Source organism: Primulina eburnea, chromosome 2 (genome assembly GCF_022965805.1).
Source record: "Primulina eburnea isolate SZY01 chromosome 2, ASM2296580v1, whole genome shotgun sequence".
In the NCBI taxonomy this organism is placed as follows: domain Eukaryota; kingdom Viridiplantae; phylum Streptophyta; class Magnoliopsida; order Lamiales; family Gesneriaceae; genus Primulina; species Primulina eburnea.
In genome coordinates, this window is record NC_133102.1 from 45,324,781 (window position 1) to 45,351,802 (window position 27,022).

General features: G+C 36.9%; 3 protein-coding genes across 6 annotated transcripts; all 3 read left to right on the forward strand.

Annotated features, from left to right (window-relative positions):
• Positions 1-751: 751 nt before the first annotated feature.
• LOC140823634 (uncharacterized) lies at positions 752-11,382 on the forward strand. Of its 2 annotated transcripts, none has more exons than XM_073185079.1 (21): positions 752-1,157; positions 2,842-2,994; positions 3,240-3,418; positions 4,396-4,503; positions 5,457-5,627; positions 5,711-6,274; positions 6,366-6,440; positions 6,652-6,780; positions 6,858-6,932; positions 7,032-7,241; positions 7,442-7,594; positions 7,676-7,890; positions 8,015-8,132; positions 8,246-8,378; positions 8,462-8,657; positions 8,745-8,850; positions 8,935-9,075; positions 9,156-9,279; positions 9,393-9,509; positions 9,796-10,226; positions 11,168-11,382. In XM_073185079.1, the coding sequence occupies exons 1-20, from the start codon at positions 959-961 to the stop codon at positions 10,182-10,184; spliced, it is 3,555 nt and encodes a 1,184-aa protein (XP_073041180.1). In that variant the 5' UTR covers positions 752-958; the 3' UTR covers positions 10,185-10,226; positions 11,168-11,382. The 2 variants fall into 2 exon arrangements, with proteins under 2 accessions (XP_073041180.1, XP_073041181.1); XM_073185080.1 differs by having other exon boundaries at positions 11,189-11,382.
• Positions 11,383-19,944: 8,562 nt separating this feature from the next.
• Positions 19,945-20,409, forward strand: LOC140824368 (uncharacterized). Its single transcript, XM_073185963.1, has one exon. The coding sequence runs from the start codon at positions 19,945-19,947 to the stop codon at positions 20,407-20,409; it is 465 nt and encodes a 154-aa protein (XP_073042064.1).
• Positions 20,410-21,677: 1,268 nt separating this feature from the next.
• Positions 21,678-26,481, forward strand: LOC140823635 (uncharacterized). 3 transcript variants are annotated; one of them, XM_073185083.1, is made up of 6 exons: positions 21,678-22,294; positions 24,071-24,107; positions 24,635-24,871; positions 24,970-25,017; positions 25,186-25,634; positions 26,083-26,481. In XM_073185083.1, exons 1-5 carry the CDS (start codon positions 21,990-21,992, stop codon positions 25,585-25,587), a joined length of 1,029 nt encoding a protein of 342 aa, XP_073041184.1. In that variant the 5' UTR covers positions 21,678-21,989; the 3' UTR covers positions 25,588-25,634; positions 26,083-26,481. The 3 variants fall into 3 exon arrangements, with proteins under 3 accessions (XP_073041184.1, XP_073041183.1, XP_073041182.1); XM_073185082.1 differs by lacking the exon at positions 26,083-26,481 and adding an exon at positions 25,869-25,966; XM_073185081.1 differs by lacking the exon at positions 26,083-26,481 and having other exon boundaries at positions 21,679-22,294; positions 25,186-25,966.
• The last annotated feature ends 541 nt before the right edge of the window (positions 26,482-27,022 follow it).

A 27,022-nucleotide genomic window follows, 5' to 3' on the forward strand; every position in this document is an offset into this window, starting at 1 on the left:
CTTTGAACTTCCGAAGGTACTCTTCAAGTGAGAGATTGCTTTTGAAAATCCATACAAGTTGTTTTTCAATTGGGCTTCTCCATCTTCAGTGTCAGGCAACAGCTGCTCATGGATAGATAGCCATATCGAGTGTGCCGTATCCCCACCATAAATCATGCTAAGCACTTCTTCCTTCATATTTCCAAGAAGCCAGGCTGTGAGAAGACCATCATTGAGAGTCCATTGCACATTTTCTGGATTTGCGCAATGATTACCTGCAGAATCTACAAGTTCATCTGCTGGTTTTTTTGAATCATTGATATGATGCTCCAATCCAAGACTTCGAATCAGAGGTAGTATTTGGGATTTCCAAAGAAGAAAATTTGTCATGGAGAGTTTTATGGATATTAAACTGGAGCATTGGTGAAAGGACTGAATAGAAAGGTTTGGCTCTTTGAACGAAGATTTTGAACCTTGCTCTGATACCATATTGAATTTGAGAAAAGAGAAACAACGAAGAAAGGTTGATTCTTTTATTATTTCCTTCAAATCATTTACTACAATATACAAATGTTTATAGAATGAATAAACTAATGTACATAAAGCTAAATTCAGACAATTAGGAATAATATCTTCAATCTCTAATATTAAAATTTTAATATTTTATTAATATATATAATTATTAAAACAGATTATGGTATAGAAATTAGTTAATTTAAATGTCTCAAGTTTAATAAAATAAGGAAGAATGCGATAGATTATAAGGAAATAAAAATGAAGAAATGGTAAAATTTGCGTTCTCTCACAGTCACGACCGCTGGGTACAAATTCACAGCCAAAAATATCGAACACTCTTAATTCTCCTGAATTTACGCTCCACAGATCTTACCAAGAGCTTCACTACAAAATGAGATACGATTCGCCGTTGCACAGGCTTTGATCCGATACGCGGCGATCGAATTGATTTCAGGAATTCGGTATGGACGTGGAGAGCTCGTCGCTGTGCAATTGCGTGGTGAATTTCTTACTGGAAGAGAACTACCTTCTGTCGGCGTTCGAGCTTCTCCACGAGCTCCTCGAAGATGGACGCCACGACCATGCGATTCGCCTCAAGCAATTCTTTTCCGATCCATCTCGTTTTCCTCCCGATCAGATCTCCCGTTTCAACTCCCTACGAGGTTAGTTTCGTGCGTATACATAACAAAAACGTGGACGCACGGAAAAGTTTGCGGTTTTTTTGGCGGTGCCCCTGTGTATATATGATATTCGAGTGATTTTGTGTGTGTGTGAGCAAAATACCAGGAAGAGTGATGGCATGGTAACTTTGTCTTCTTGTAGTTTGCTTGCAATTCGATGAACATCATCTTAAGAAAATATGAAATCAAGACAACAATTAATTTGGTGTCTTGAAAGCTGTTTTGTGCTTCAGTTACTATATAGATATAGATGAAATTTTTTATATTTCTAATTTATTACTGAAGTTGGTGAAGAATGCATACATCCAATTAGGTCTTAATCTTTTTACAAAGCTTGAGTTTTGAAATCTGTGTTGAGGATAATCAGTTGTAACTCAAAGATCAGATTTTGATGTTTTGGGATGACTCATCCTTCAGCACTCACATCTTTAAGAGTCTGATGGCATGTGTAGAAGCTCAATAGGATAATCACGTTGTTTGTAGTTTAGATTACAGTTGATAGTTTGCTGCATTTTTCAAATGACATGTCAAGAGCTTGCAATCAAAGTTTCACAATAACTGCGGATAGCAAAGAAGCACAATAAGATAGCTATTATTTTTGTAGCATAATTTCAGCTGACAATTTGCTACTGTTATGATCTCATACTGGCTCGAAAATCAATTGTTGAACGACCAACAAGTGTAAGAGACTCTCCTATAGATATGTCTCATGAGCTTGGGTTCTTCTCTTTGACAGTTGGATTTATGGCCTAGTCTTTGTGCCCTTGTTAGGAGTTGACATGGCAGAAGAAGAGATTCTGGAAAAGAACTACCATCGGGTTAGTATCGATTGGATTAAAATACATGAATCCTGATAGGTAAATGAAAGCCATTTAGAGTGAGCCACCATGGCTGTTGGTTTCTCGAGGTTTGGATGATTTTTTTATCCCACATTGGCTCCACAATCGCTGTCAATGAGCTTTAGAGACTATTCCACCTAAAAACCTAGTTTGTTGAGTCTGGGCTCTACTTTTGGTCTCATGGCTGACAGCTATAGTTTCCAAATAACATGTTAAGATCCCGTATAGTCTTATATAGCTATTTGTTTTTGCATTTTTTTCCTTTCAAATACGAGGTATGGATTTGTAGTTTTTATGGCACATGATCCCCCCAAGTTCTCTGACAAGCTTTCAATTTTTTTTTTTGATCAAAGAAGCCATTGTAATGAAAATAAAATTTTCCGAGCCATAAAGAACATCATAATCTTGTAAGTATCATATGATGTTCTTATGCTACTAGTGACATATATTGTGGCGCAAGCCTATTCGGCCAAGTTCTGGTGCTAATTTTAGCATTTTAACTGTTCATTGTGATTCTGTTTAATTAATGTGTATGATGATGCTATTAGGGCAATAATAGATGAGCTAATGAATGAATGCATCAGAACTTTTGTATCCTTGTGTGTGTGCACACAAATACTCGCATAAAATCACATTTTGGTATCATACATGTTATTTTATGGCAACCATAATTCGTTGTTGCTAGTTCCACCTGCATAATTATACTCTGTGAATTTATTATTATATATTAATTTGGCACTAATTGTCTGGGTCTTGTGTTTTATCTCATATTTATATATGATTTGACCTCAACTTATTTTCTTTGCTTATATTGGCCATGCAAACAGTTGCAGACCCCCAGAATCTACTTGAAGAAAAGGAATCACTAGAAGAAAAAATGGCCGTCAGTGATTATGAGCTTCGATTAGCTCAAGAAGATATTCTTAAGCTGAAGGCTGAGTTGCAGAGGAAATTTGAGTCTAACTTGATTGAATCAAGCAGTAAGTACTGAAACTGAATTAAATTTAAATTCCAACTTATTGTTTAACTGATATTAAAACATATTTGGGGCAGTAAAAGAGAGGTGGCCTATCACTCATGTTTTTTCCAGAATGAAGTTATGTTATAGGTTCTGTAGGTTTTGCCAATACCTACACTCCTGCAGTTTTTTAAGCACGTGCAGGAATTTATGTCATTCTTATGTAGTATTTCTTGTGAATTTAGATTTTTTTTATATCTTTAATAGATCCAAATGTCGGTGCTTCTGGAAATAATGGATCTACTGTTCAACCTGTGAAGAATGATGTGTCTTTCTCGGAGTTGGGCTCCCTCAAGGATAACGAGCGCTTGGATATTAACTGTGCAGTTAAAGAATATTTACTTTTGGCAGGCTATCGCTTGACTGCGATGACATTTTATGAGGAGGTAATTAGTCTAATTCCTTCTTATTAGTATTCTATGCAAGGGAAAGGCTTAGAACTTATTGAGAGGCAGACCCGGAAGCTATACGTAATGCCAAGGCTTCATTAGTATGCAAAAAACAATGTTAACTAAGATACTGAAGAATCTCATTTTTACTAGCACGTAGACCATTTCAAACTTCTTCCTAGAACCTATGTTGTGCATCACTTGTGTGCTCATTAATTTCACGATTCAGAAGAATATCAAATTTTTTTTAAAAAAAAAAATTCTATTGTAAGCTTGTAAATACATAAAATTGATTGATTAAAAAGTGAATTTGGTTGAAGAATTTGTACATCTAGTCCTATTTAGATCAACCTTTTTCAGATCATATGATGAAGGTTTGTGATTCTTTTTCGTAACTTTAAAACGTATCATGAAAAGGATACTTTGTTGGGACGTTCACAATCAGAAACATATTAATCAATCTAGTCATATATTTATGACAGATTTATAGTATTTTCAATAGTGTATAGATTAACTGCAGAGTTTATTTTGATTTTATTAAAGACAAATGGCAAGGACATGGATTTCATTTGCAAATCGTAATTTATTCTAACAATTAGTTAACATATTTAGTTGGAACTAGTCATGATGCTTAAACTTTTAACCCTCTTCTCCACTGGGCTCATTCATAACAATCTCTAACTCATATAAAGGCTTAAAAGAATCTCTAAAAAGTTGAGGGGGACATAATGAACTTAGCATGGATGCAGCCACTGGTGTAAGTATGAGGCCTATTATTAAGAGAGTCCCATTTTCCTTTCTATCATCAGAATGATAAATAATTCCTTTAACATGAATCTATTGATGTTTTCAACAATTGAAAATTTTGGAAGATGCTGAACATAGTTGCCATCTGTTTATCTTATCTAATCAATTGTCATTTTGTGTATGTGTTTCATCTGAGTTACTATCAATTTCCATAACCTCCACAACAGGTCACCGACCAGAATCTGGATCAATGGCAACACTCACCTGCGTGCGTTCCGGATGCCCTACGACATTATTACTACCAATATCTTTCTTCTGGTGCTGAGGCTGCTGAGGTACATCTTGACTGTTGAATGAATTAATCTTCTTTCTGCTTAAAGTGGTTAAAAAAACCAGTGCTTTTAGTTTTCAGGCCTCAAGATTGGCATTCAAACTTATTAGCCAATCCATATTTTGTTATAGGACCAATGTGGGACACAATATTGTCTTGAGATGCCAGTGTCCATGGCTGCTCACTTTGGATTGTTTTTACTCACCTATCAATATTCAGTATTTGCGCCTTAGTACAACCTGTAATATAAAAACTGATCACATTACTGACATCGGCCCAACAGTAGCCCCTTTTCAAATCGCTCTCCCACCATTTGTGTCTATTTTCAACAAGAGAGCCAATTTAGGCCATAGATCCAAGAGGGAAATCCAAACCTAGATGAATAGCCTCTAGATAGGAAGTCGCTAAAGCTTATTGGCCATTCCTCGTGTGTAATGGAACTGATGCTAGACAAACAACCACTCATAATGGAATTGACTAATAGTTGTGCACTTTTAGTTGCAGATCTCATAGTATCCAACTTTGAAAGGTCAACAATCCGAAGCCAGTGATTTTAGCATGATGTTTCCATCCAGGACTGTAGATCATTATTAGGTTTCTGAGCAAACACATTATCATAATTTCCAGCTATACTGATCTACAGATCACATCGTTTAGGCAGCATTAGAGTTCCAAATGGGTTGAAAAGTTGTAGGGCTATAATTTTTTTGCTTAGCTGTGCATCTTCAAACAATGTGATGTGATTACAGTTGTTAATGTATCACGAATTAATCAGTTCTATTCACGTAACATATTTCATTTGAAGAATATCTAAAAAGTCGCTACGTGGTTGAAGGTTTTACTAGATTATCAAATTGTTGTCTTGATTGAGTTCACCTGCTATATGATGATCTTTTTGTATGTGAATGTGTTTTCTTTTGTTGAACCTGTCATTCTAATATTTGCCATATACTTCAGGAAAAAATAGCTATGCTCCGAGAAAATGAGTCTTTTCATAAAGAAAATGACAGACTGAAAAAGGATAGGCAATCTTTGCTAAAAAGCAAGGAAATGTCTGACACACAAGTTGCAGTGTTGACCAAATCATTGGAGACGCTGCAGAAAGATATCAAAGACAGAGAAAACCTGGTAAATCTAGAACATCCTGTGTCTATATATTTATTTCCTCATGTTTATTTCATTCATTACATGTAGCGATGAATTTGTATCAGGTTCAAGATTTGAAAAAGACTTTGGAAAGCCAAAGAACAGAACTCAATGATTGTAGAGCTGAAATAACTTCCCTGAAAATGCACATTGAAGGAGCTCAATCCGGGAAGTTTTTGTTGGCATCTGATAAAGCACTCTTGCCATCTCTATCCTTCACAAGGCCTGATAAAGAAAAAGAAATACTTCAGAATGAAATGGAGATGTCAAAGGCTAAAATTTTGATGAATATGGAGTCCATGGAATCAGTCAAATCAGAAAAAGCGAGTGATGGGGCAGCTCATAATGTTGAGGATCCCCAATGGGTAAATGATAATATAGGTCCTATAGTTGGTCAATTAGCAGATTTAGACAGTGAAAAAACTCAACTACTGACAGCACATGATTCTGATGATGCAAACAGCAAATCTGAGAAATTGCTGCAAGAGTTTCTAAGTTCTTCTGGTGGTAATGAACATATTGAGAAACGAGAAAATTCTCTAGAGGACAATGGAAAATCTGCCTTAGAGACCGAGGGCCTACTTACAAATTCAGACAACCTTGATCCTGAATTAAATGCTGAAAAAATGGCAAGTTCTTGTTCCATTCTGAACGTGCCAATTTCAATGGCCTAATTATTTTCTTACTAGGCTGACACCTTGAACTAATTTCTGGTCTCAGGGTTTGGAAACCATTCGGATACTTTCAAATTCATTGCCTAAAATTGTGCCTTATGTTCTTATCAACCATCGAGAGGTGCGCTATGTATTTTTCTGTATGCACTTCAAGAACTCTGGATTATTGTTCCTAAAATTTATGTGATACTATCTGCACCATCGAGAAGTGCAAATTTATTTTTATGTATGTTCTTCAAAAGGTTTTGGTTATTGTTCCTAAATTGTAGCGATATTATATGCACTTTTAGATTTTTCTTGTCATCAAATAAATTGAAGTTCGCCTTTCTTAGGAGCTACTTCCTTTGATTATGTGCGCAATTGAGCGTCATCCAGAGAGTGATACTCGAGATTCCTTGACCCACACATTGTTCAATCTTATAAAGCGTCCAGATGAGCAGCAAAGACGAATTATAATGAGTGTAAGTATCTGAAAGTTAGTAATGGCGGCTTCGTATGTCTTGAAGGTCACCCTGGATGAATTTGTTTATCGTTACAGGCTTGTGTTACTCTTGCCAAAAATGTTGGGGAGTTGAGAACAGAAACAGAACTGCTACCCCAGTGTTGGGAACAAGTTAGAACCATTTTAAATTTGCCAGCATCATCTTTTTTTTTAATTTATATTTATAGAGCCTATACTTTTTTCTGACAATTGATGATTTTATTCTTATAGATTAATCACATGTATGAGGAACGTAGGTTGCTTGTCGCCCAATCATGTGGGGAGCTTGCAGAATTTGTGCGGCCAGAGATCCGCGATTCCCTCATCTTGTCCATTGTACAACAGCTAATTGAGGATTCTGCTACAGTTGTCAGGGAGGCTGCTGCTCATAATCTGGCTTTATTGCTGCCGCTCTTCCCAAATACAGATAAATATTTCAAGGTCAGCCTCACTAAACATGCTTCGAGGCAATCATGGAGAAGATATCTGACTTGAAAGGATTTCCTACAAATGTAAGCTCCATGATGCCTACAGAATGGAGCATTTCCCTGGTCATATGATTTGAAGCCTAACACGAAAAAAAGCACAATAGATCAAGACAAAAGGCTTCCTCTAATTCCCTCACTTTTGTTTGCTGACAGGTTGAGGAGATGATGTTTCAATTAGTTTGTGATTCATCTGGTATAGTTGTTGAAACTACGATGAAGGAATTAGTTCCTGCTCTGATACAGTGGGGTAATATGTTGGATCATATTCTAAGAGTTTTACTCTCTCACATCTTGGGTTCTGCTCAGGTACAGTTGCGTATTGCACAAAATTTACCATTTGAGCCTCTTCTTCCATGTTACATTCATCTGATACTTTGCGTCTGCCAGCGTTGTCCGCCTCTATCAGGGGTTGAAGGTTCCGTTGAGTCACATCTTCATGTTTTAGGTGAAAGAGAACATTGGAATGTCGATGTTCTGTTGCGGCTGCTAGCTGAAATGCTCCCGTATGTGCATCAAAAAGCTTTGGAGACTTGTCCATTTTCTTCAGTTTTAGATTCTGCGGGAAAGTCCATCACTCCATCTTTGCTCGAGCTTTATGCTGGGTAAACTTGTTACACAGGCTTCTTTCCTTAACTTTCTGTTCTACCATATCCTTTTTTGCTAAGCTATCATTGTATGGATCAAGAATCTCCACAATTGTCTTGGTGCTTACTTTTTTTTTCTCAGGGAAAATGTTGAATGGCCTGCATTTGAGTGGCTTCATACAGAGTGCTTTCCCAGTTTGATTCAGTTGTCTTCTCTATTGCCTCAGAAGGAAGATAATATAAGAAATCGAATCACGAGGGTACTTTACTTTCTTTTTGAATTTGAGTTTGTGGTGGCATTTCTCCATTTTCTCTTAACTGTAGTTTTCTTCTTTCTTTTTATTCAAATATATAATTTTGGAATGAAATGCAGTTTCTTCTGGCAGTGGCTGCGCAATTTGGGGACTTTTATTTGACATGCATAATGCTACCGGTGTTCTTAGTAGCCATTGGTGATATCGCTGATTTAAAGTACTTCCCCTTCACAGTCCAGTCAAAAATCAAAGGTAATGTTTGTTGGATCTTAAAAATTATTTATACATTTAGCTGCTAGCTTTACTTACAAATTGCATGTCTTCTCTCATTACAGGTTTGATGCCTCAAACTGCAATGGCTCAGAGACTTGCCACGATGTGTGTCCTACCACTTCTTCTTGCAGGTGTACTAGGGCACCCAAGTGAGCGTGATCACTTGACTGAGTACTTGAGGAATCTTTTGATTCAAAGTTGCGGACAGGATGGTCAACCAGCGAAGCAAGATATTGCCAATTCTGTCCGCTTTATCTGGTAGTTTACCTGCAGAGAAATCGTCAGTTCACATGATTCATAGATGAGTAGTTCATTGGCTGACTCGTGGCAATATTTATGATGCAGTACCTTCGAAGACCACCACAGTATGATATTAAAAATCCTATGGGAAATGGTTGTGAGTTCTGATGTAAACTTAAAAATAAGTGCTGCAAACCTTCTGAAAGTCCTTGTGAGTTTCTCTTCTTTCTGAAGGAACGTTGTTTTTCTTAACACGGTGGTTGTGCTCAGAAGTTTATGATATCTTGGTTCCTAGGTGCCACATATTGACGCCAAGGTTGCCTCCACTCACATTTTACCTGCACTCGTGACTCTTGGCTCTGACCAAAACCTGAATGTGAAGTATGCGAGCATAGATGCTTTTGGAGCTGTGGCACAACATTTTAAGAATGACATGGTATGCACTCTATTAGGCATTATGGCTAGCCAACTTCATGGAGCGGATTAATATAATTGACTGACCAAGTTGCATTTTAGATTGTTGACAAGATACGCATACAGATGGATGCATTTCTTGAAGATGGATCACATGAAGCCACCATTGCTGTGGTTCGTGCATTGGTGGTCTCTGTACCTCATACAACCGACAGGCTTCGAGATTATATCCTTCAGTACCCTTCTTGGGCACATATTTTCCTTCATATTTCAAGAACTTTTGGCCTTTCTTTACAGTTCATAATCCCAATACACTATTTTTTCTTTAACTCTTTTCACATCTCCTGTCAAAGATTTTTCAGTTCACTTCATCGCCGCCCCCTTCTAGTGATATAACACGTCGACGGGAAAGAGCTAATGCATTTTGTGAATCAATTCGTGCTCTTGATGCAACAGGTCTGTTGCTCTTCCCATTAATTGAAATTGCTTATAATGTAGATGTTTACTCGTAATGATTCATTTTATTTTTAGCCCAAACAGTAGAATTGCCAACATTTAACATCAAGACCATGTTGTCATCACGAATATTGCTTGTCATGTTAAATATTCTGCAAACTTCAACTGGATGGTCGCTGAGTCCCATATGCTGAATATTGTTTGCCTTGTACAAAGATATCATGCCAAATGTTGCATATGATTTGCAGTTTCTCCATATAATTAGTAGTACCATTTTTTGATACAGATCTCCCATCTTCAAGCGTTCGCGATTTCCTCCTTCCAGCAATTCAGAATCTATTAAAAGACATGGATGCTCTTGATCCAGCACACAAGGAAGCTCTAGAAATCATACTAAAAGAAAGGTCGGGTGGAACATTCGATGCTTTGAGCAAGGTGATGGGTGCTCATCTCGGATTAGCGTCCTCTGTCACCAGTTTTTTCGGTGAAAGCGGGCTCCTCGGGAAAAAGGAAGTCGGTGACACCGTAGCTCCCCCACCAGATCCGACGGATCCCCATCCAAAACCCTTCACACAACCACAACCACCAGTCGAGGACACGAGATTCAGGCGTATTATGAGGGGCGGTTTTTCAGATATGCTTCGGGGCAAGAATAAGAGCAGTGAGGATATTTAGCAAAGCCAGTGAGTACGCCTTCTTTTTGCCGTGAGATTTTTGGTATGTCGATGTTCTTTTATATCTTCTCCTGTTTTGGAATTTTATCATATGACCATAGTTATTTGGGGCGCAAGGCGCGCTCAAGCGCTAGGGTGTGTTGGAGCCTGAGGCGCAAGGCGCGAGGCGAAGCGCACGCTTTATCGAAGTAAAGCGTATTTGACACAAATTTTAAAATTCAACATATATAAAGTATTTTATACTATTTAAATTAAATACTTATTCACAAAAATAAAATTAATATAAATAAAAATCAATTAACAGATAATGTAGCATAAATAGATGAACCACACTAGAACAGAGTGAGACGAAGTGACGAACAGAAAGTTAGAAACAGAGTTTGAGAGTGAGACATACTCAGCGCATAGACACAGAAAAACTTTCACAAACCGGCACATGCAGATTGTAGGGCTTTATAAAACATTATACAGGGCTTTTGTTTGTATTTTGGGCTTTTAATTTTATTGGGCTTGATTTATCGAAGTAAAGCGTATTTGACACAAATTTTAAAATTCAACATATATAAAGTATTTTATACTATTTAAATTAAATACTTATTCACAAAAATAAAATTAATATAAATAAAAATCAATTAACAGATAATGTAGCATAAATAGATGAACCACACTAGAACAGAGTGAGACGAAGTGACGAACAGAAAGTTAGAAACAGAGTTTGAGAGTGAGACATACTCAGCGCATAGACACAGAAAAACTTTCACAAACCGGCACATGCAGATTGTAGGGCTTTATAAAACATTATACAGGGCTTTTGTTTGTATTTTGGGCTTTTAATTTTATTGGGCTTGAGTTATAATGTTATATATATTGAATCTAATCATATTATACAAAAGCGCAGCCAGGCGCTCGCCTTTCACAACTATGCATATGACAACAATGTAATCATGGATACTATAATTTATCTGAACTCAATCATTACTGCAGTCAAGGATGAGTTCTTTTCAGAGTTGCACGAGTCTTGCAGACCCACCAGCAACGGTGCTTCTTTGAGTAAATTATAGAACCAAATCCCAAAACGTGCGGTGTTCCACTTCTCAGATGTTGACTGATTTTCAATCTCCATCCACGAAAGACTGAAGGAAGAAAAGATTGAAAGTTGAGTGAATTTTTTCAAGGACCGTTGAAGTCGTATTCTTTCATATCACGTTTGCTTCTCAAGAGTAAAACTTTAATTTTTATGTGATTTGGAAAAGTGATCTGAAATGACTCCATATTGGTATTAATTTGAAATCCACGACTAAAAAAAACGATTCATTGGATTTACCGGAACAAACTAATGTATTTGTTGTTCTGGATTTGAAATCAATTTATCCAAATAAAGCCTAAAGATTTTATTGCGTCAAAATTTAAGTAATGTTTTGAAACACCTTTGAAATTAATCTATGTTTTAAATGGGTTGGTTTTTGTCATTTCAGCTCCAATTTTCAAGTATCAGACAATTAATTACTTACCCAATTTAAATTAAAGGCAAAAACTTGTGTGAGACGGTCTCACGGGTCATATTTGTGAGACGGATCTCTTATTTGGGTCACCCATGAAAAGTATTACTTTTTATGCTAAGAGTATTACTTTTTATTATGAATATGAGTAGGGTTGACCCGTCTCACAAATTATGATCCGTGAGACGGTCTCACATGAGACCCACTCTAAATTAAAACATCGAATGTTACAGTGGCAAAATTTATATTTTAATCTTGTAAGACTTTCCTTGCTTGGTAAAGAATATTTATTTGCTGCGGTTATCAGAATATAATGACAACCATTATGGTCAAAAGTTCAAGTTGGAACCTTCATCGAATTTTGTCGAAGCAAAATCACAAAATGGGACATTATAGGTTTTTTTTTAAAAGGCTGTCGGATTTCGTCCCGCAACTAGAAGAAGATGGCTTCGGAGTCAGCCTCAAACGTAAGTAACTTAGTCATAATTTTATAAACAAAAATTCTCAATATTGAGTTATTTATACACGATACGTTTGCTTTCATGCCAAACCGATGCCCGTGACCGTGGTTCTCAACCATATGATGATTTTTAGGTTTGGAATCTAATCTTTACAATGATTAAATTATGGAAAAAACATTTATAATTTCGTTCGATTATTTTTTAAAAAATATATATGTTTATACAATATTCAACCATTGTTGGATCGAGAGATTAAATATATTAAGTATAATATATTGGGTATGTTTTTTGTGAGACGATCTCAGGGATTTTTATTTGTGAGACGAGTCAATTATGTCCATATTTACAATAAAAAAGTAGAGTAGGTCTTTTGTGAGACGGTCACACGAATATTTATATGTGAGACGAGTCAACCCTACCGATATTCACAATAAAAAATAATAATTTTAGCATAAAAAGTAATAATTTTTCATGCATGACCCAAATAAGATATATGTCTCACAAAATACGACCCGTGAGACTGTCTCACATAATTTTTTGCCTACAAAGTAATATTTTCGACATTAAAAAATAATATTTTTTTATAGATGACCAAATAGAATATGGCAAAAACTTGTGTGAGACGGTCTCACGGGTCGTATCTGTGAGACGGATCTCTTATTTGGGTCATCCATGAAAGAGTATTACTTTTTATGCTAAGAGTATTACTTTTTATTTTGAATATGGGTAGGGTTGACCTGTCTCACAGATTAAGATTCGTGAGACGGTCTCACATGAGACCCACTCATAGAATATATTGTTGGAAATTTGAATAAAAATTACATGTCTTGAATGTGGGAGTGCCTTTTGGTTCTCCACATTCTTGAGTTGATTGTGGCTCATTATTGTGAAGTGTCTTTTGACTTTCCACATTCTTGAGTTACTTGAAAACTTGTGGCTCTTCATATTCTTGAGTTAATGGGAAGATTAATTGAGTTAATTAATCTTGCGTGACTCTTGGTATGCTTTTTGGGGGCTTATAAATAGTGTGCTCATTTCTCCATTTCAAGTACATGAAAATCTTTTCTCTTTCAAGTATTCTCTTGCATTTCATATTGTTAGCTTTTCTTTTGGCCTCCGTTAAATCTCGGTGATAAAGTAAAGGTACGCTTTCAGTTCGTCGTAGTAGTGTCTCGTGCTAAGTCACTGCTGGTTGTTCCGTTGTATCTTGGGAAACAGACGTCCAAGTTCATCCTCGAAGCACATCTTGGAGGGGACGAATCTGTTTTAAGGACACTGTATTTTCATACAGGCCTCGATTTGCTTTATTTTAAGCATTGTGCTACTGTTTTGTTCATACTACTAGTTCGTTGGTTTTAGTATACCTTTCTGTTTATTCCATACATTTTGTATAACAATCTTAAAACAGATTACTCATTACGTGTTGTTTCAGATATGGCTACTGAAACCAACGTGCAAAGGGAAACTGGTCATGTTGTCCCTCCTCAAGTTGTCCCTCATGGTACCCCACGTGCTATTGTGGTTGCTGTTCCAGCAAGTCACGGTGAAAAACCCGAGAAGTTTACTGGTGTGGACTTCAAAAGGTGGCAGCAGAAGATGCTGTTTTACTTGACGATGCTGAACCTGGCTAGATTCCTCACGGAGGATGCTCCTAAACTTAACGAGGGTGAGGGAGATGTAGAATCTGTTAGTGCGGTTGAGGCATGGAATCATTCTGATTTCTTGTGCCGAAACTATGTACTAAACGGATTGGCAGATTCGCTCTACAACGTGTTTTGCGAAAAGAAAACGGCTAAAGAGCTGTGGGAATCCCTTGACAGAAAGTACAAAACCGAGGATGCCGGGGCCAAGAAGTTTCTTGTTGGTCGCTTTCTGGACTTTAAAATGGTGGATTCAAAGCCGGTTATAAGCCAAGTTCAAGAACTCCAAGTGATTCTTCACGAGATTCACGGTGAGGGGATGACTTTGAGCGAATCATTCCAAGTGGCTGCTATTGTTGAGAAGCTACCACCAGCTTGGAAGGATTTCAAGAACTACTTGAAGCACAAACGAAAGGAGATGAATGTTGAAGAGCTCATTGTTCGACTTCGCATCGAGGAAGACAACAAGAGTTCGGAAAGACGATTATTTTCTCCTGTTGCCGCTAAGGCAAATGTTGTCGAGCATGGCCAAAGCTCGAAAAAGAGAACATTTTCCTCCTCCAGCAAAAGGTTGAACATGGGACCCAAAGGAGGCGTGTCAAAGAAAAAGTTCTCCGGAAAATGCTACAACTGTGATGGTATGGGTCACAAGGCATCTGAATGTAAGAAGCAGAAGAGAAACCGAGAGGCGAATGTGGTAGATAACATTGCTCATGAGGTTTCGAACATGTATCTCTGTGCTGTAATATCAGAGGTTAATCTGGTGGGTTCGAACACCAGGGAGTGGTGGATCGACACTGGTGCCACTCGTCATGTTTGCTCCGACAAGGAGATGTTTGCTACTCTTGAGGAATCTGAGAATGGTGAAAAACTATTCATGGGAAATTCCGCCACTTCTGAAATCAAGGGTCAAGGGAAAGTTGTTCTGAAGATGACATCTGGAAAAAAACTGACTCTAAACAATGTGTTGTATGTACCGGACATTCGCAAGAACTTGGTGTCCGGGTCGCTTCTTAACAAGCACGGTTTCCACATTGTCTTCGAGTCAGATAAGGTGGTTTTGTCAAAGAGTGGAATGTTTGTTGGCAAAGGTTATGTTTGTAATGGTTTATTCAAACTAAATGTAATGGCTATTAAGCCCGTGATGAATAAAGTTAACACTTTTGCTTACTTGCTTGAGTCTTCTTGTTTATGGCATGGTAGACTTGGACACGTTAATTATGATACAATTTGTAGATTAATTAACATGAAAAGCATTCCTGCATTTCAAATGGATAAACAACAAAAATGTGAAACTTGTGTTGAGGCAAAACTAACGAGATCATCTTTTCGAACTATTGAAAGAAATAGTGAACCACTTGATATAATTCACAGTGATGTATGTGATTTAAAAGGTGTACAAACTCGTGGTGGAAATAAATACTTCATCACTTTTGTTGACGATAGCACAAAATTTTGTTATGTGTATCTCCTTAAAAGTAAGGATGAAGCTATTGACAAATTTGTCCAATATAAGAGTGAAGTTGAAAACCAACTTAGCAAGAAAATTAAGGTGCTAAGAAGTGATCGTGGAGGTGAATATGAATCACCATTTGCTGAGTTTTGTGCTCAACACGGTATTAAACACGAAAGAACTGCACCTTATTCTCCTCACCAAAATGGCATTGCAGAGAGAAAGAATCGCACATTGAAAGAAATGATGAATGTGTTACTATTAAGTTCTGGTTTACCACAGAACATGTGGGGGGAAGCTTAAGGTGCTAAGAAGTGATCGTGGAGGTGAATATGAATCACCATTTGCTGAGTTTTGTGCTCAACACGGTATTAAACACGAAAGAACTGCACCTTATTCTCCTCAGCAAAATGGCATTGCAGAGAGAAAGAATCGCACATTGAAAGAAATGATGAATGCGTTGCTATTAAGTTCTGGTTTACCACAGAACATGTGGGGGGAAGCTGTTCTAACAGCAAATTACCTTTTAAATAAGGTTCCCCGAAAGAAGCTAGATAAAAGCCCATACGAGTTATGGAAAGGTAGAAGTCCTTCTTACCAATACTTTCGAGTGTGGGGGTGCCTTGTCAAGGTAGCAGTACCCACTCCAAAGAAGGTAAAGATAGGACCAAAAACTGTTGATTGCATTTTCATTGGATATGCTCAAAACAGTAGCGCTTATCGTTTTCTTGTACACGAATCTCAAATACCTGATATTCACAAGAATACGATAATGGAATCAAGAAATGCTTCGTTCTTTGAACACATGTTTCCATGCAAATCTAAGGAAGAACCAAGTTCATCCAAAAGATTATATGAAACAATTGATGAAGAACAAGATCTTGATCAAGACATTGAACCTAGACGTAGCAAGAGAGCTAGGACTGAGAAATCCTTTGGTCCGGATTTCATCACTTTCATGATGGAAAGTGAACCTCAAAGCTTCAAGGAAGCAATTAGTTCATCTGAGGGACCTCTATGGAAAGAGGCTATCAATTCCGAAATGGAATCCATTTTACAAAACCATACGTGGGAATTAGTAAATCTTCCTCCGGGAAGCAAACCACTAGGCTGTAAATGGGTTTTCAAAAGGAAAATGAAATCAGATGGAACCATAGATAAGTATAAAGCCAGATTGGTAATTAAAGGTTACCATCAACGTGAGGGGCTTGATTACTTTGACACATATTCTCCTGTATCGAGAATAACCTCTATTCGTGTGATACTTGCGATTGTCGCCTTGCGGAATTTTGAAGTACACCAAATGGACGTAAAGACTGCTTTTCTAAATGGAGATTTAGAAGAGGAAATTTACATGGAACAACCTGAGGGATTTTCTGCGATTGGGCAAGAAAATGAGGTTTGTAAACTGGTGAAGTCTCTATATGGCTTAAAACAAGCACCAAAGCAATGGCACGAAAAATTTGATAAAGCCATGATGGAAAGTGGATTTAAATTCAGTGAATGTGACAAATGTATATACATAAAAAACACTGAAAATGGATATGTCATTTTATGTCTTTACGTAGATGACATACTTATCATTGGTAGTAATGATAAGATGATTAAATCCACAAAGAAATTATTGAACTCAAGATTTGACATGAAAGATTTGGGCTTAGCCGATGTAATCCTTGGAATTAAAATCCATAGAACATCAGAAGGGCTAGTTCTAAGTCAGTCACATTATGTTGCCAAAATACTTGAGAAGTTCAATAATGATGACTCTGCATTGGCTAGAACACCGATAGATACCAGTCAACATCTATCAAAGAATAGAGGTGAAAGTATGTCTCAATTAGAATACTCTCGAGTCATTGGAAGTCTGATGTACTTAATGAGTTGTACAAGACCAGACATAGCCTATGCAGTAAGCAAATTGAGTAGATTCACGAGTAATCCAGGAGTTGAACACTGGAAAGCAATTATCAGATTGCTAAGATACTTAAGGTACACTCATGATCATGGGCTGCACTATACAAGATATCCTGCTGTTATTGAAGGATACAGTGATGCTAATTGGATATCTGATATGAAAGATTCAAAATCTACAAGTGGATTCATATTCACTTTAGGAGGTGCAGCAATTGCGTGGAAATCTTCTAAACAAACTGTAATAGCCAGATCCACGATGGAATCTGAGTTTATAGCTCTTGACAAGTGTGGTGAAGAGGCTGAATGGCTGCGTCACTTCTTAGAAGATGTTCCAGGATGGGAAAAATCTGTGCCGGCTATATGCATACATTGTGATAGCCAATCTGCGATTGGAAGGGCACAAAATAATATGTATAATGGTAAGTCTAGGCATATACGTCGTAGACATAATACCATTAGACAACTACTCTCAACTGGAGTTATCTCTGTGGACTATGTAAAGTCAAAGGATAATATAGCGGATCCGCTAACCAAAGGGTTAAACAGAGAGTTAGTTGCGAAAATGTCAAGGGGAATGGGGCTCAAGCCTATAGAATAAATTGGTGCGAAGGAAAACCCAACCTACGCTGACTGGAGATCCCAAGAACTAGGTTCAATGGGACAACCTAATCGCATTAATTTGGAGAATCACTGTGGGGGTTATCCCTAGTCCATTCCTATTATGAAACAGTGAATGTTGAGGATAAGTTTACGGCTTTTAATGATTCTGATGAGAAGAATATAGAATCACCTATGTGAGAGAGAAGTGGGGCCGCTTCGAAGGAATTGCAAAGCTCAATTCTAGACCCTCTCGCAGAACCAGGCGTGTGTTCATGGCCAAAACGAACACAATCATGAGAACTGAATAGTATCAGAGAGGTTCTTGTGTGAAATATATCTTAATTTACATAAATGGCAGAACAGTTCAAGGATATCATGTCTACTGGTCAGCTAGTAAAGCAAATATATTTCATGAGGGAAGGTTAGAAGGAAAACACCCACCTATCCTATGCAGGATTCAACTGTAGAACTTTGTCACCGAGATGTATATCAATTTTCATTCATGTGGGGGATTGTTGGAAATTTGAATAAAAATTACATGTCTTGAATGTGGGAGTGGCTTTTGGTTCTCCACATTCTTGAGTTGATTGTGGCTCATTATTGTGAAGTGTCTTTTGACTTTCCACATTCTTAAGTTACTTGAAAACTTGTGGCTCTTCATATTCTTGAGTTAATGGGAAGATTAATTGAGTTAATTAATCTTGCATGACTCTTGGTATGCTTTTTGGGGGCTTATAAATAGTGTGCTCATTTCTCCATTTCAAGTACATGAAAATCTTTTCTCTTTCAAGTATTCTCTTGCATTTCATATTGTTAGCTTTGCTTTTGGCCTCCGTTAAATCTCGGTGATAAAGTAAAGGTACGCTTTCAGTTCGTCGTAGTAGTGTCTCGTGCTAAGTCACTGCTGGTTGTTCCGTTGTATCCTGGGAAACAGACGTCCAAGTTCATCCTCGAAGCACATCCCGGAGGGGACGAATCTGTTTTAAGGACACTGTATTTTCATACAGGCCTCGATTTGCTTTATTTTAGGCATTGTTCTACTGTTTTTTTCATACTACTAGTTCGTTGGTTTTAGTATACCTTTCTGTTTATTCCATACATTTTGTATAACATATATATCTCATAATATTGATTTGTAACATCGTTTCACAATAGATTTGTATAATATATTTTGTTAAATTTCTTTTATCTAGTTCATCGATCATTGCACTCATATTTGGGAATTCACCACTTAAAATCAAATACTTTATCATAAATTGGCCCTAATTTTCTCCAATACAAAATTATCTCTAGTCAAGATTTTATTTTTTCAAAATGTAATTTGGTGTGAATTTTTTAATTTCACCTTCAATTACTAATGGGTATGCTATAATTTCTATTGAAGCGAGAAACTTTAGAACCGTAGTTCTAGTAGCATTACTGAATATTTAAATTTTTTAAACCGTACTAATTATATAAATCAAATAATATTAACCACCAATCGAAAAGGTTAACTAATTAATCATGCACGTTATCGTACAAAGTGAATCGCGTTTATATTTTAAAAAAAAAAAAACGATCCAATATTTTCTTTTATCACAAAATGCACGATCTCATCATCCATTCTCTAATTTTGAATAATATATCCAACAAAAAAATTTATAATTATAGACAAGCTAAAAGAAATTTTAGAACTAAATTTAATTTATAGATGTCGTAACGATGATTCGAAATATTACATCTATATGTCTTGATCGTCATTGGTTTTTTTGTTTTACCAGAAGATCTCACTATAAAAAAAAATCATAATTATTTGCGATAGCATAAAAAACATTGTTAATTACCGACAACTTATAATAAAATGTCATTCATTAGCGATATTGCATGGCAACCGTCGAGATTTGTCGCTAATTTTGCAGTAGTTGTATAAAACCGTCGCTAAATTAGCGATTGTTTTTCAAAAACTCCTCGTGAAAAGCTACGGTTCAATGAACCGTCACTGTGGAATGATTATCCGAACATATATTTCGTGAAATGATTATGCATGAAGGAGAAAGAGCCCACCCTTCCATCCGTATTCTTTGTTATTATTATTATTCCACTACCCACATTTTCTCTCTTTTGGTTCTCTTTCCCTTCCTCGTGCTCAAACATTCGCTTTACATGAATATCCAAACTTTAATCTATCCATTATTCTTCCTCTGTAAAACCACTAATGGCACCTCTGCAGAGAATCAAGATGTTAGCTACCAAGTGTACGGTCGCTAGAAGCCCCACAAGAAGCCCAATTACCAGCCAAGTGATCCCCCTCCGCAGAAGGACGACTCTCCGGATGCTGCTCGGCCACGGCGATGGAGACGGTGGAAGAACTCCGCCGAAGCTTCGCTATGGAAGATCTCCGGATCGGATGCGTGACATCGGCGAAGGGAGGCCACGTGAGAAGGGAAAGGCTTTTTCTGTGAGTCGCAAGCTCAAGGATTTTTTCGTGTCTTCGCCACCGGGACCCGAGGACAGGGTTGCGGGAAATGCCAGGAAGCGGTCTTCGCCGACCTCGGGCGGTGGTTTCGGAGGCGGCGTAAGCAGATGTGGGGCACGAACTCGGCGTCCGCCAGCGGCTACGTTCCGGCAGCGATTGCTGAGGAGAGCTTGGCGACCTTTGCTCGTCGCTATACCTGAATAATTTCGGTGCTCAATAGTTTGTTTGCCATTTGTAATGAGGCTATCGTGTGATTTTCTCACTGAATTTCTTTGAGCATGTCTCTTGTGACTCACAAATCTTTATTTGTGACACATATCAACTTTATATTGTATAAAAACAACTGACGTTCACATGTAGGATTTGTTATATATATTTTTATCATATTCGCCATGTGAATATCACGTCACATACACTTGCCGACACTTAACTTCTATGTTCAAATCTAACTGAAATTGTAATTTGGCAAAAACTTATGTGAGACAGTCTCACATATCGTATTTTGTGAGACGGATCTTTTATATGGGTCATCAATGAAAAAATATTATTTTTTATGCTAAGAGTATTACTGTTTATTGTGAATATTGGTAAGATTGACCAGTGTCACAGAAAAAAGATTCGTAAAATCGTCTCACAATAAACATACTATTGTAATTTAACTTCTTTGTTCAAATCCAACTATCCAATTTCATGGAACATTTAGTTCACATTTATTTATAATAATTATGTAGAATTCATTTAAATGCATAAAATATTATATCGTGGCCACATCCTCATAATAGAGAATCTTGAAAAAAGTCAATTTTGATTCCCGAATTCATTCATAATAATTTTTTGAGAGAGTGGGCAATCACCCTATCTTCACTCGTTAATTAATTTAGGTTCCCTAATCGTTAAGAGTGCACGTAGTATTAGCCACCTCATAGATTTTATACACGATATAACCCAAAAATTCTTATAAAATTTTATGATTTAAATTTGTAAGATAAAGTTTCAATTCTATCTGATTCATAATTTTTTTTTATTTTTCATGTCAAAACTATTATTTAACTATGACAAAAAATTTTGTGAGACGGTCTCACGGATCGTAGTTGTGAGACGGATCTCTTAATTTATACATATACCTATGAGTTATGACTTTTATTAATATCATTCTCAATCATGTATATTTATTCTTCTTTTTTTTTTGACAATTTTGAAATTTGTTTTGTAATTTTGAATTTTTTCGTTGGAATAAATAAATGAACGTGGACACTTCGATACTACGAATCTATGTCTGATGAAAAAATTAAAATTGTTAAAAAAATTTAACAGATTGAAATTGAAATTTGAAATTATAAAATATCAAAATCCAAAAAAAATATATAATTTTGTGTCATTATATATTTACAATTTTGATAATTTATATATTGAATTTAGTCTTCCTAGTGTATATTCTTATTTTTGACAATTATGTCAATAATAATTGATTGATAATGGGTACAAAGTAAAATCCCCAACGTTCTAAATTCCCAAACCCCCTTTAGATCCGGACCAGATTCCATCCTAAATCTGCTCATTTTCCCCACTCTCACCCATCGTACCCTCTTCCCACGCGCCGCCTCTCGCCGCCGCTTCTCTCTGTTTCCCAATCGCATATCCCTTCCGAATTCGAGATCTAAATAGTAGGAGGTAAAAAGTAAGGAGATCATCAAGAAAAATAACAGCTTCCTTTATGAATTGTGCAATTCAGTTGCTGGACCACCACAGAGAAGGGTATTATCGTATAGCTGCTGAAGAACGCAATGGGTGGGGTCACTTCGTCGATCGCTGCTAAGTTCGCTTTCTTCCCTCCGACCCCGCCGTCGTACACGGTCGTGGCGGACGAGTCGTGTGGAGGGGTGCTGTGTATTCCGGAGGTGCCTCGAAGGGACGACGTCGACGTTTTGAGGCTGAGGACGCGTAAAGGGAATGATGTTGTGGCGGTTCACATCAGCCACCCTAAGGCGACTGCGACTGTCCTCTATTCCCACGGTAACGCCGCCGATTTAGGTCAGATGTTTGAGCTTTTCGTCGAGCTCAGCCTCCGTCTTCGCATCAATATGATGGGGTAATATTTCGATCTTTGTCCTCTGTTGTTTGGGCTTGCTTCGCTAATTGGTGATTGCCTTCGTGTTTACGTTGATTTTTGGTTTTGCCCCAATATTGAAAACTGATGCTGCCAAGCTTTTGGGTTTAATTTTTTTCGTAATGAATTTATTTATCTTTGTTGGAAATTTGGAATTATTATCATCCACTTATTCTAACGATAAATGAGAATTAATACTTTTTGAAGAATAATTCGTCTCGGAGAATATATTTGGATTGATAAAATCTGGGAATAAAGAATGACTATTTCATAGTGGATTAATTTTAATTATCTGTCACATACTAGTATGCCCCGTTTAATTCAATTCGTTGGAGTATTTATAGATGCGTCCCACGTAAATTTTATCTGAAATTTGTGTAATTACTGGATAATTCAACGATGACCCCCACATAAGGTGTGAATTGCTCGGTGTACCACAACTTTGGCCTATCTAGCATGGGCAGGAGTAAAAAATGACTCGTGAAAAGTAACAGACTGAACTTCATCATGCATAGCAATTGACGTTTACCATGTTTTATCAGTTAATACCTTCCAAGAAAGTTGTGATTATGGAATATCAGGTCCCACATCCTGCTTGGGAAAGCCTGTGTTCTACTGTTGGGTGCCAAATTACTAGTGCTCAAAATTATTGCATGCAATAAAAAGATAAAGAATGGAATCAGGAGAAATACATGCTCATATAAAGATACTGTTCCCTGAAAAATGCCTGCGATAGAATTTACATCAATGCCGTGAAATTTTCTTCAAGATCTTGTCTATATTTAGTTGCAAACTTGAATTTTCAAATAAATATTCCCATAGGCGCAACGTTAGGTTTATCTCCGCTGCTGAAAATTCGTATTTTCATGATGTAGCATTCAACCTTGTAGATGGATGCAAATGGTGGATAGTTTCACGTGTTGAACTTTTCGATCATGTCCACCATACCAGTGAATGTATTAAGACAAACTTCTGAACCAGTATGTGTAATTATAATATGGAGTGTAGTTCTTGGTGTCCCTACTTTGTGAGTCATAATGGATTATTGAAGAAGACAACCTTGATTTAGGAAGCATTTCTTTTGACCAATTAAAGAAATTTTTTGGTGGACTGATCTTTCATCAGTTAATTGCATCATCTATGGAATTTCTTGATTGATAGACTTGGATTTTATGTGTTAGTGGTGGATTGGTGATGGCATTTTGGAAATGAATGGAGGACAGTGTTATTTTAAAACAGTTTTAATAATTTGATATAAGCAAAATGTAAATGACTCTGAACTTTCTACCAAGTCAATCTTTCATCTTTCTGATGGTGGATGAAGGGCAATCTTTATTTTTTTGTATCACTCATACCTTTTCATTGATAGTTGTCATAAAAACATTTTTTCCTGATGGTGGATGAAGGGTAATCTTTCTTTTTTGTATCGTACCTTTTCTTGATAGTTGTCATAATTTTTTTCCCTGATTTTGAACACCTAACTCCTCCAGATGTTGGTGTTTATTCAATACCATCAACATCAATAATAATAACACTTGATGAAGCAAAAAGGTGTACATTGAATGTCACATGCCACTTGTGTTAGTTTGGTTACCTTTTTTCTCACCAAGTTACCTTTTCTTTGAAACTAAATGATTTCCTTCACTAATTTTTATAGTCACTATATGATATTGCTTTGGTATTCTCCATTTGGCTGGCCTTTTAGAGCGGCTAGTTTTTTTTTTTTTTTTTTTTTGCTAATTTCTTCATCATATTTAGGTATGATTACTCTGGCTATGGACAGTCCACTGGAAAGGTCAGATGCATGCTTTCATCACAATATAAATCTATATTTGTTCTCACTAGATTGGCAGCAGTATGTCCATCGTCAAATGTTTGCTACTGAAATATTTCACCACCTTTTTTAAATTAAGTTCGTTTTGAAAGGTGATTGTATAATACGATGATGGTTTTCATTGCTTTCTTTGTTTATTACTTTTTTTCCCTTTTCTCTGTTCATTTCATTGAAAATTTATTATTTTAATTACTCCACTTGTAATATCATTGTCATTATGTAAGCTAGCTAGGTGCAATTTGCCGAAGGTAGTATCGTTGGCTTCGGTAGGAGCCTTGAATGAAATCTTATTTCTTGTTGGGCCGTTTCCAGATGGTAGAAAGAGATACTTTTTTTGCCTTGGCATCACACTTTTTTCGTGCTTTTTGTTAATAGGATTCTGGATAACAAGTCAAAAGATTTTACCTATAAATTTAGCATTACCTGTCAAGTGTTTGCATGTTTGGTCCTGTCAAATTTGACCTATCCATCCCTTTTCTTTGAAACAGCCAACTGAATGTAATACATACGCAGACATTGATGCTGTATACAAGTGCCTCAAGGAAAAATATGGGGTTAAAGACGACCAATTAATACTGTACGGTCAATCTGTTGGTAGTGGTCCCACCATTGATCTTGCAGCACGAATACCTGACTTGAGAGGGGTTGTTCTCCACAGTCCAATTTTATCTGGGTTACGGGTGTTGTACCCTGTAAAACGGACGTATTGGTTCGATATTTACAAGGTATTACTGTATACTGCTGTGCAACTATAATTCAATGACCTAATTTGCACACTGAAACTCGTTTGATTAGCACTCAAAAGGTTTTTTGTTAATTACAGAATATTGACAAAATTGGTGGAATAAATTGTCCAATTCTTGTTATTCATGTAAGTTTTCCTATTTCCGTTTAAAAGATACTCCCTTACCCTGCCTTTTTGTCTCTCTCTCGTGAAATGTTTAAAGATTCTCAAGATTGTTATCATATGGACTGGCCTCCAATTTTTTTTTCAAAAAATTATATTATATGTATTGCTCAATTTGTTGTCAATATTTAGGGAACAGCAGATGACGTTGTTGATTGCTCACATGGCAAGCAGCTTTGGGAGCTTTGCAATGTAAAGTATGATCCTATATGGATAAATGGCGGTGGACATTGCAATCTCGAACTGTATCCCGAGTTCATCAAACATCTGAAAAAGTTTGTATTGGCTCTTGGAAAATTAAAACGAGCACCAAATGGTTCAGCAACAGCTTCATTAGAGCCCGAGAATAAGTGCAAATCAGTAGAAAGCAACACTGCAGACACGATCGAGTTACCACCAGATCTTCCAGAAATTTCAAGAAACAGTTTGGATAGCCGACTGGACAAATCTAAGAAATCGAGCATTCCTGAAAAATCAAGGATGAGTACTGATCGTGTCGATAGATTTAGGAGGAGAAAAGGCCTGATATGGTGAACGGTTGAAATCCACAAAAATTCATGCTGCTGGCATCATTTAAGAAGGTATATTGCAGCAACCCATTATTTCCATGTTGGACGGTCTCCGAGTCCCAGTTATGTACCATGTAGAACATGCTTATAAAAGTAAGTTATCTGAATGATATATAAGCTGACCTGAGAAAACATAAAAACTCCGTGTTTTGTTTTCGTGTAAAATATCATGCATCGTCTGATGGTGTTCAGTTTGCAGTTTCAGCTCTTTCTCATCTTAAAACATGTATATTTTAGTTGTCATAGGTTGCCCTCCATGTTTGCGGGTCAAAGATGAACTGAAACTAAGATCAAGAATTGTATACTGTCCTGGATATTCGTCCATATGAACTCCTCTTGCTCTATATTTTTGCAAAGTATTTATGTCTATCAAAACTAAGGTACACGAATACAAATGAATCTTATCTAATCGATTTCATATCCGAGATGTATAATGATAGTTCATAGAGTCTTGTTGCAGCTTTTCGGGAACTCCGGTAAAATGGGTGAACACACTTGCATGGATGAAGTTGCTAACTGAAGTTTGCGAGGCAACCGTTCGGTAGCTCAAATGTTTGAGTAAGAGATGAAAAATGTAGTGGCAGTCTTGCACCCACGCCTTAAAAAATGGAAAGAACGCCAACCCCCCTCCCCCCTTCCCTTGGGTTGGGGGGTGGGTTTTGTAGGTCTCAAACACGAGACCCATCTCATGTTTTGGAGAATATGTGCTACTGGACTGGCATGCTTGTGTCTGAAAGAAAGTGATTCCTTGGACCGGATCCTACCACGATTTCATTCAAATCGACTCATGTGGAAACATTTAGGAACCAAAACGATGATAATATAGAATGGAGACCCAAGGTGTAAATTAATCTTGAATCTTAATGTCTGGAAATAAAATTTAAATATTTTAATCCACCCACTGCACGGTCGAAGTTCCCCTATATCAAACTCCAATTTTTTCTTTTAATTTAAAAAATAAAGTATGAAAGCTCTGTAATGTAATTCTTTTATGATTAAATTTAATTAATTGCATAAAAAAAATTAAAAAAGTTTTTAACTCGAATTAAGATCACACGGAACAGTTTGGTTCTAGCTAGTTCCACTTTATATTGGAATCAAAACAATAGATTTCTTGAGTCTGGTTTTGTCTGTCTAGTGACTTTTGCCCAAACGAGCATGAAGACTGGCACTACAAATTAATTTAGGTTGACTAATCTCATGCAGACTGGAAAACAAGTTCTGCTCAAAATTGCTCACTGGAGTCTTTTGCTTTCTAATGCTAAATCTAATGATCACAATATATTTGGGGTATCTGAGACCTTAAATGCATGGATTGTGTCTAGGATCGTGTTATCGATACCCAAACTTTTTGCAGATTCATTGGTCTCTCTCCATGCTTCCACAAAACTCTCGACCAA

Bases quoted from the DNA above. Each gene is read 5' to 3' on its own strand.
- LOC140823634 (XM_073185079.1), top strand. From the start codon at position 959: ATGGACGTGGAGAGCTCGTCGCTGTGCAATTGCGTGGTGAATTTCTTA. The intron at 7,242-7,441 runs GTCAGCCTCACT...GTTTGCTGACAG, and splicing joins ATACAGATAAATATTTCAAG to GTTGAGGAGATGATGTTTCA. The intron at 8,133-8,245 runs GTACTTTACTTT...AATGAAATGCAG, and splicing joins TAAGAAATCGAATCACGAGG to TTTCTTCTGGCAGTGGCTGC.
- LOC140824368 (XM_073185963.1), top strand. From the start codon at position 19,945: ATGGCACCTCTGCAGAGAATCAAGATGTTAGCTACCAAGTGTACGGTC.
- LOC140823635 (XM_073185083.1), top strand. From the start codon at position 21,990: ATGGGTGGGGTCACTTCGTCGATCGCTGCTAAGTTCGCTTTCTTCCCT. The intron at 22,295-24,070 runs GTAATATTTCGA...CATCATATTTAG, and splicing joins CTTCGCATCAATATGATGGG to GTATGATTACTCTGGCTATG. The intron at 24,108-24,634 runs GTCAGATGCATG...TCTTTGAAACAG, and splicing joins ATGGACAGTCCACTGGAAAG to CCAACTGAATGTAATACATA.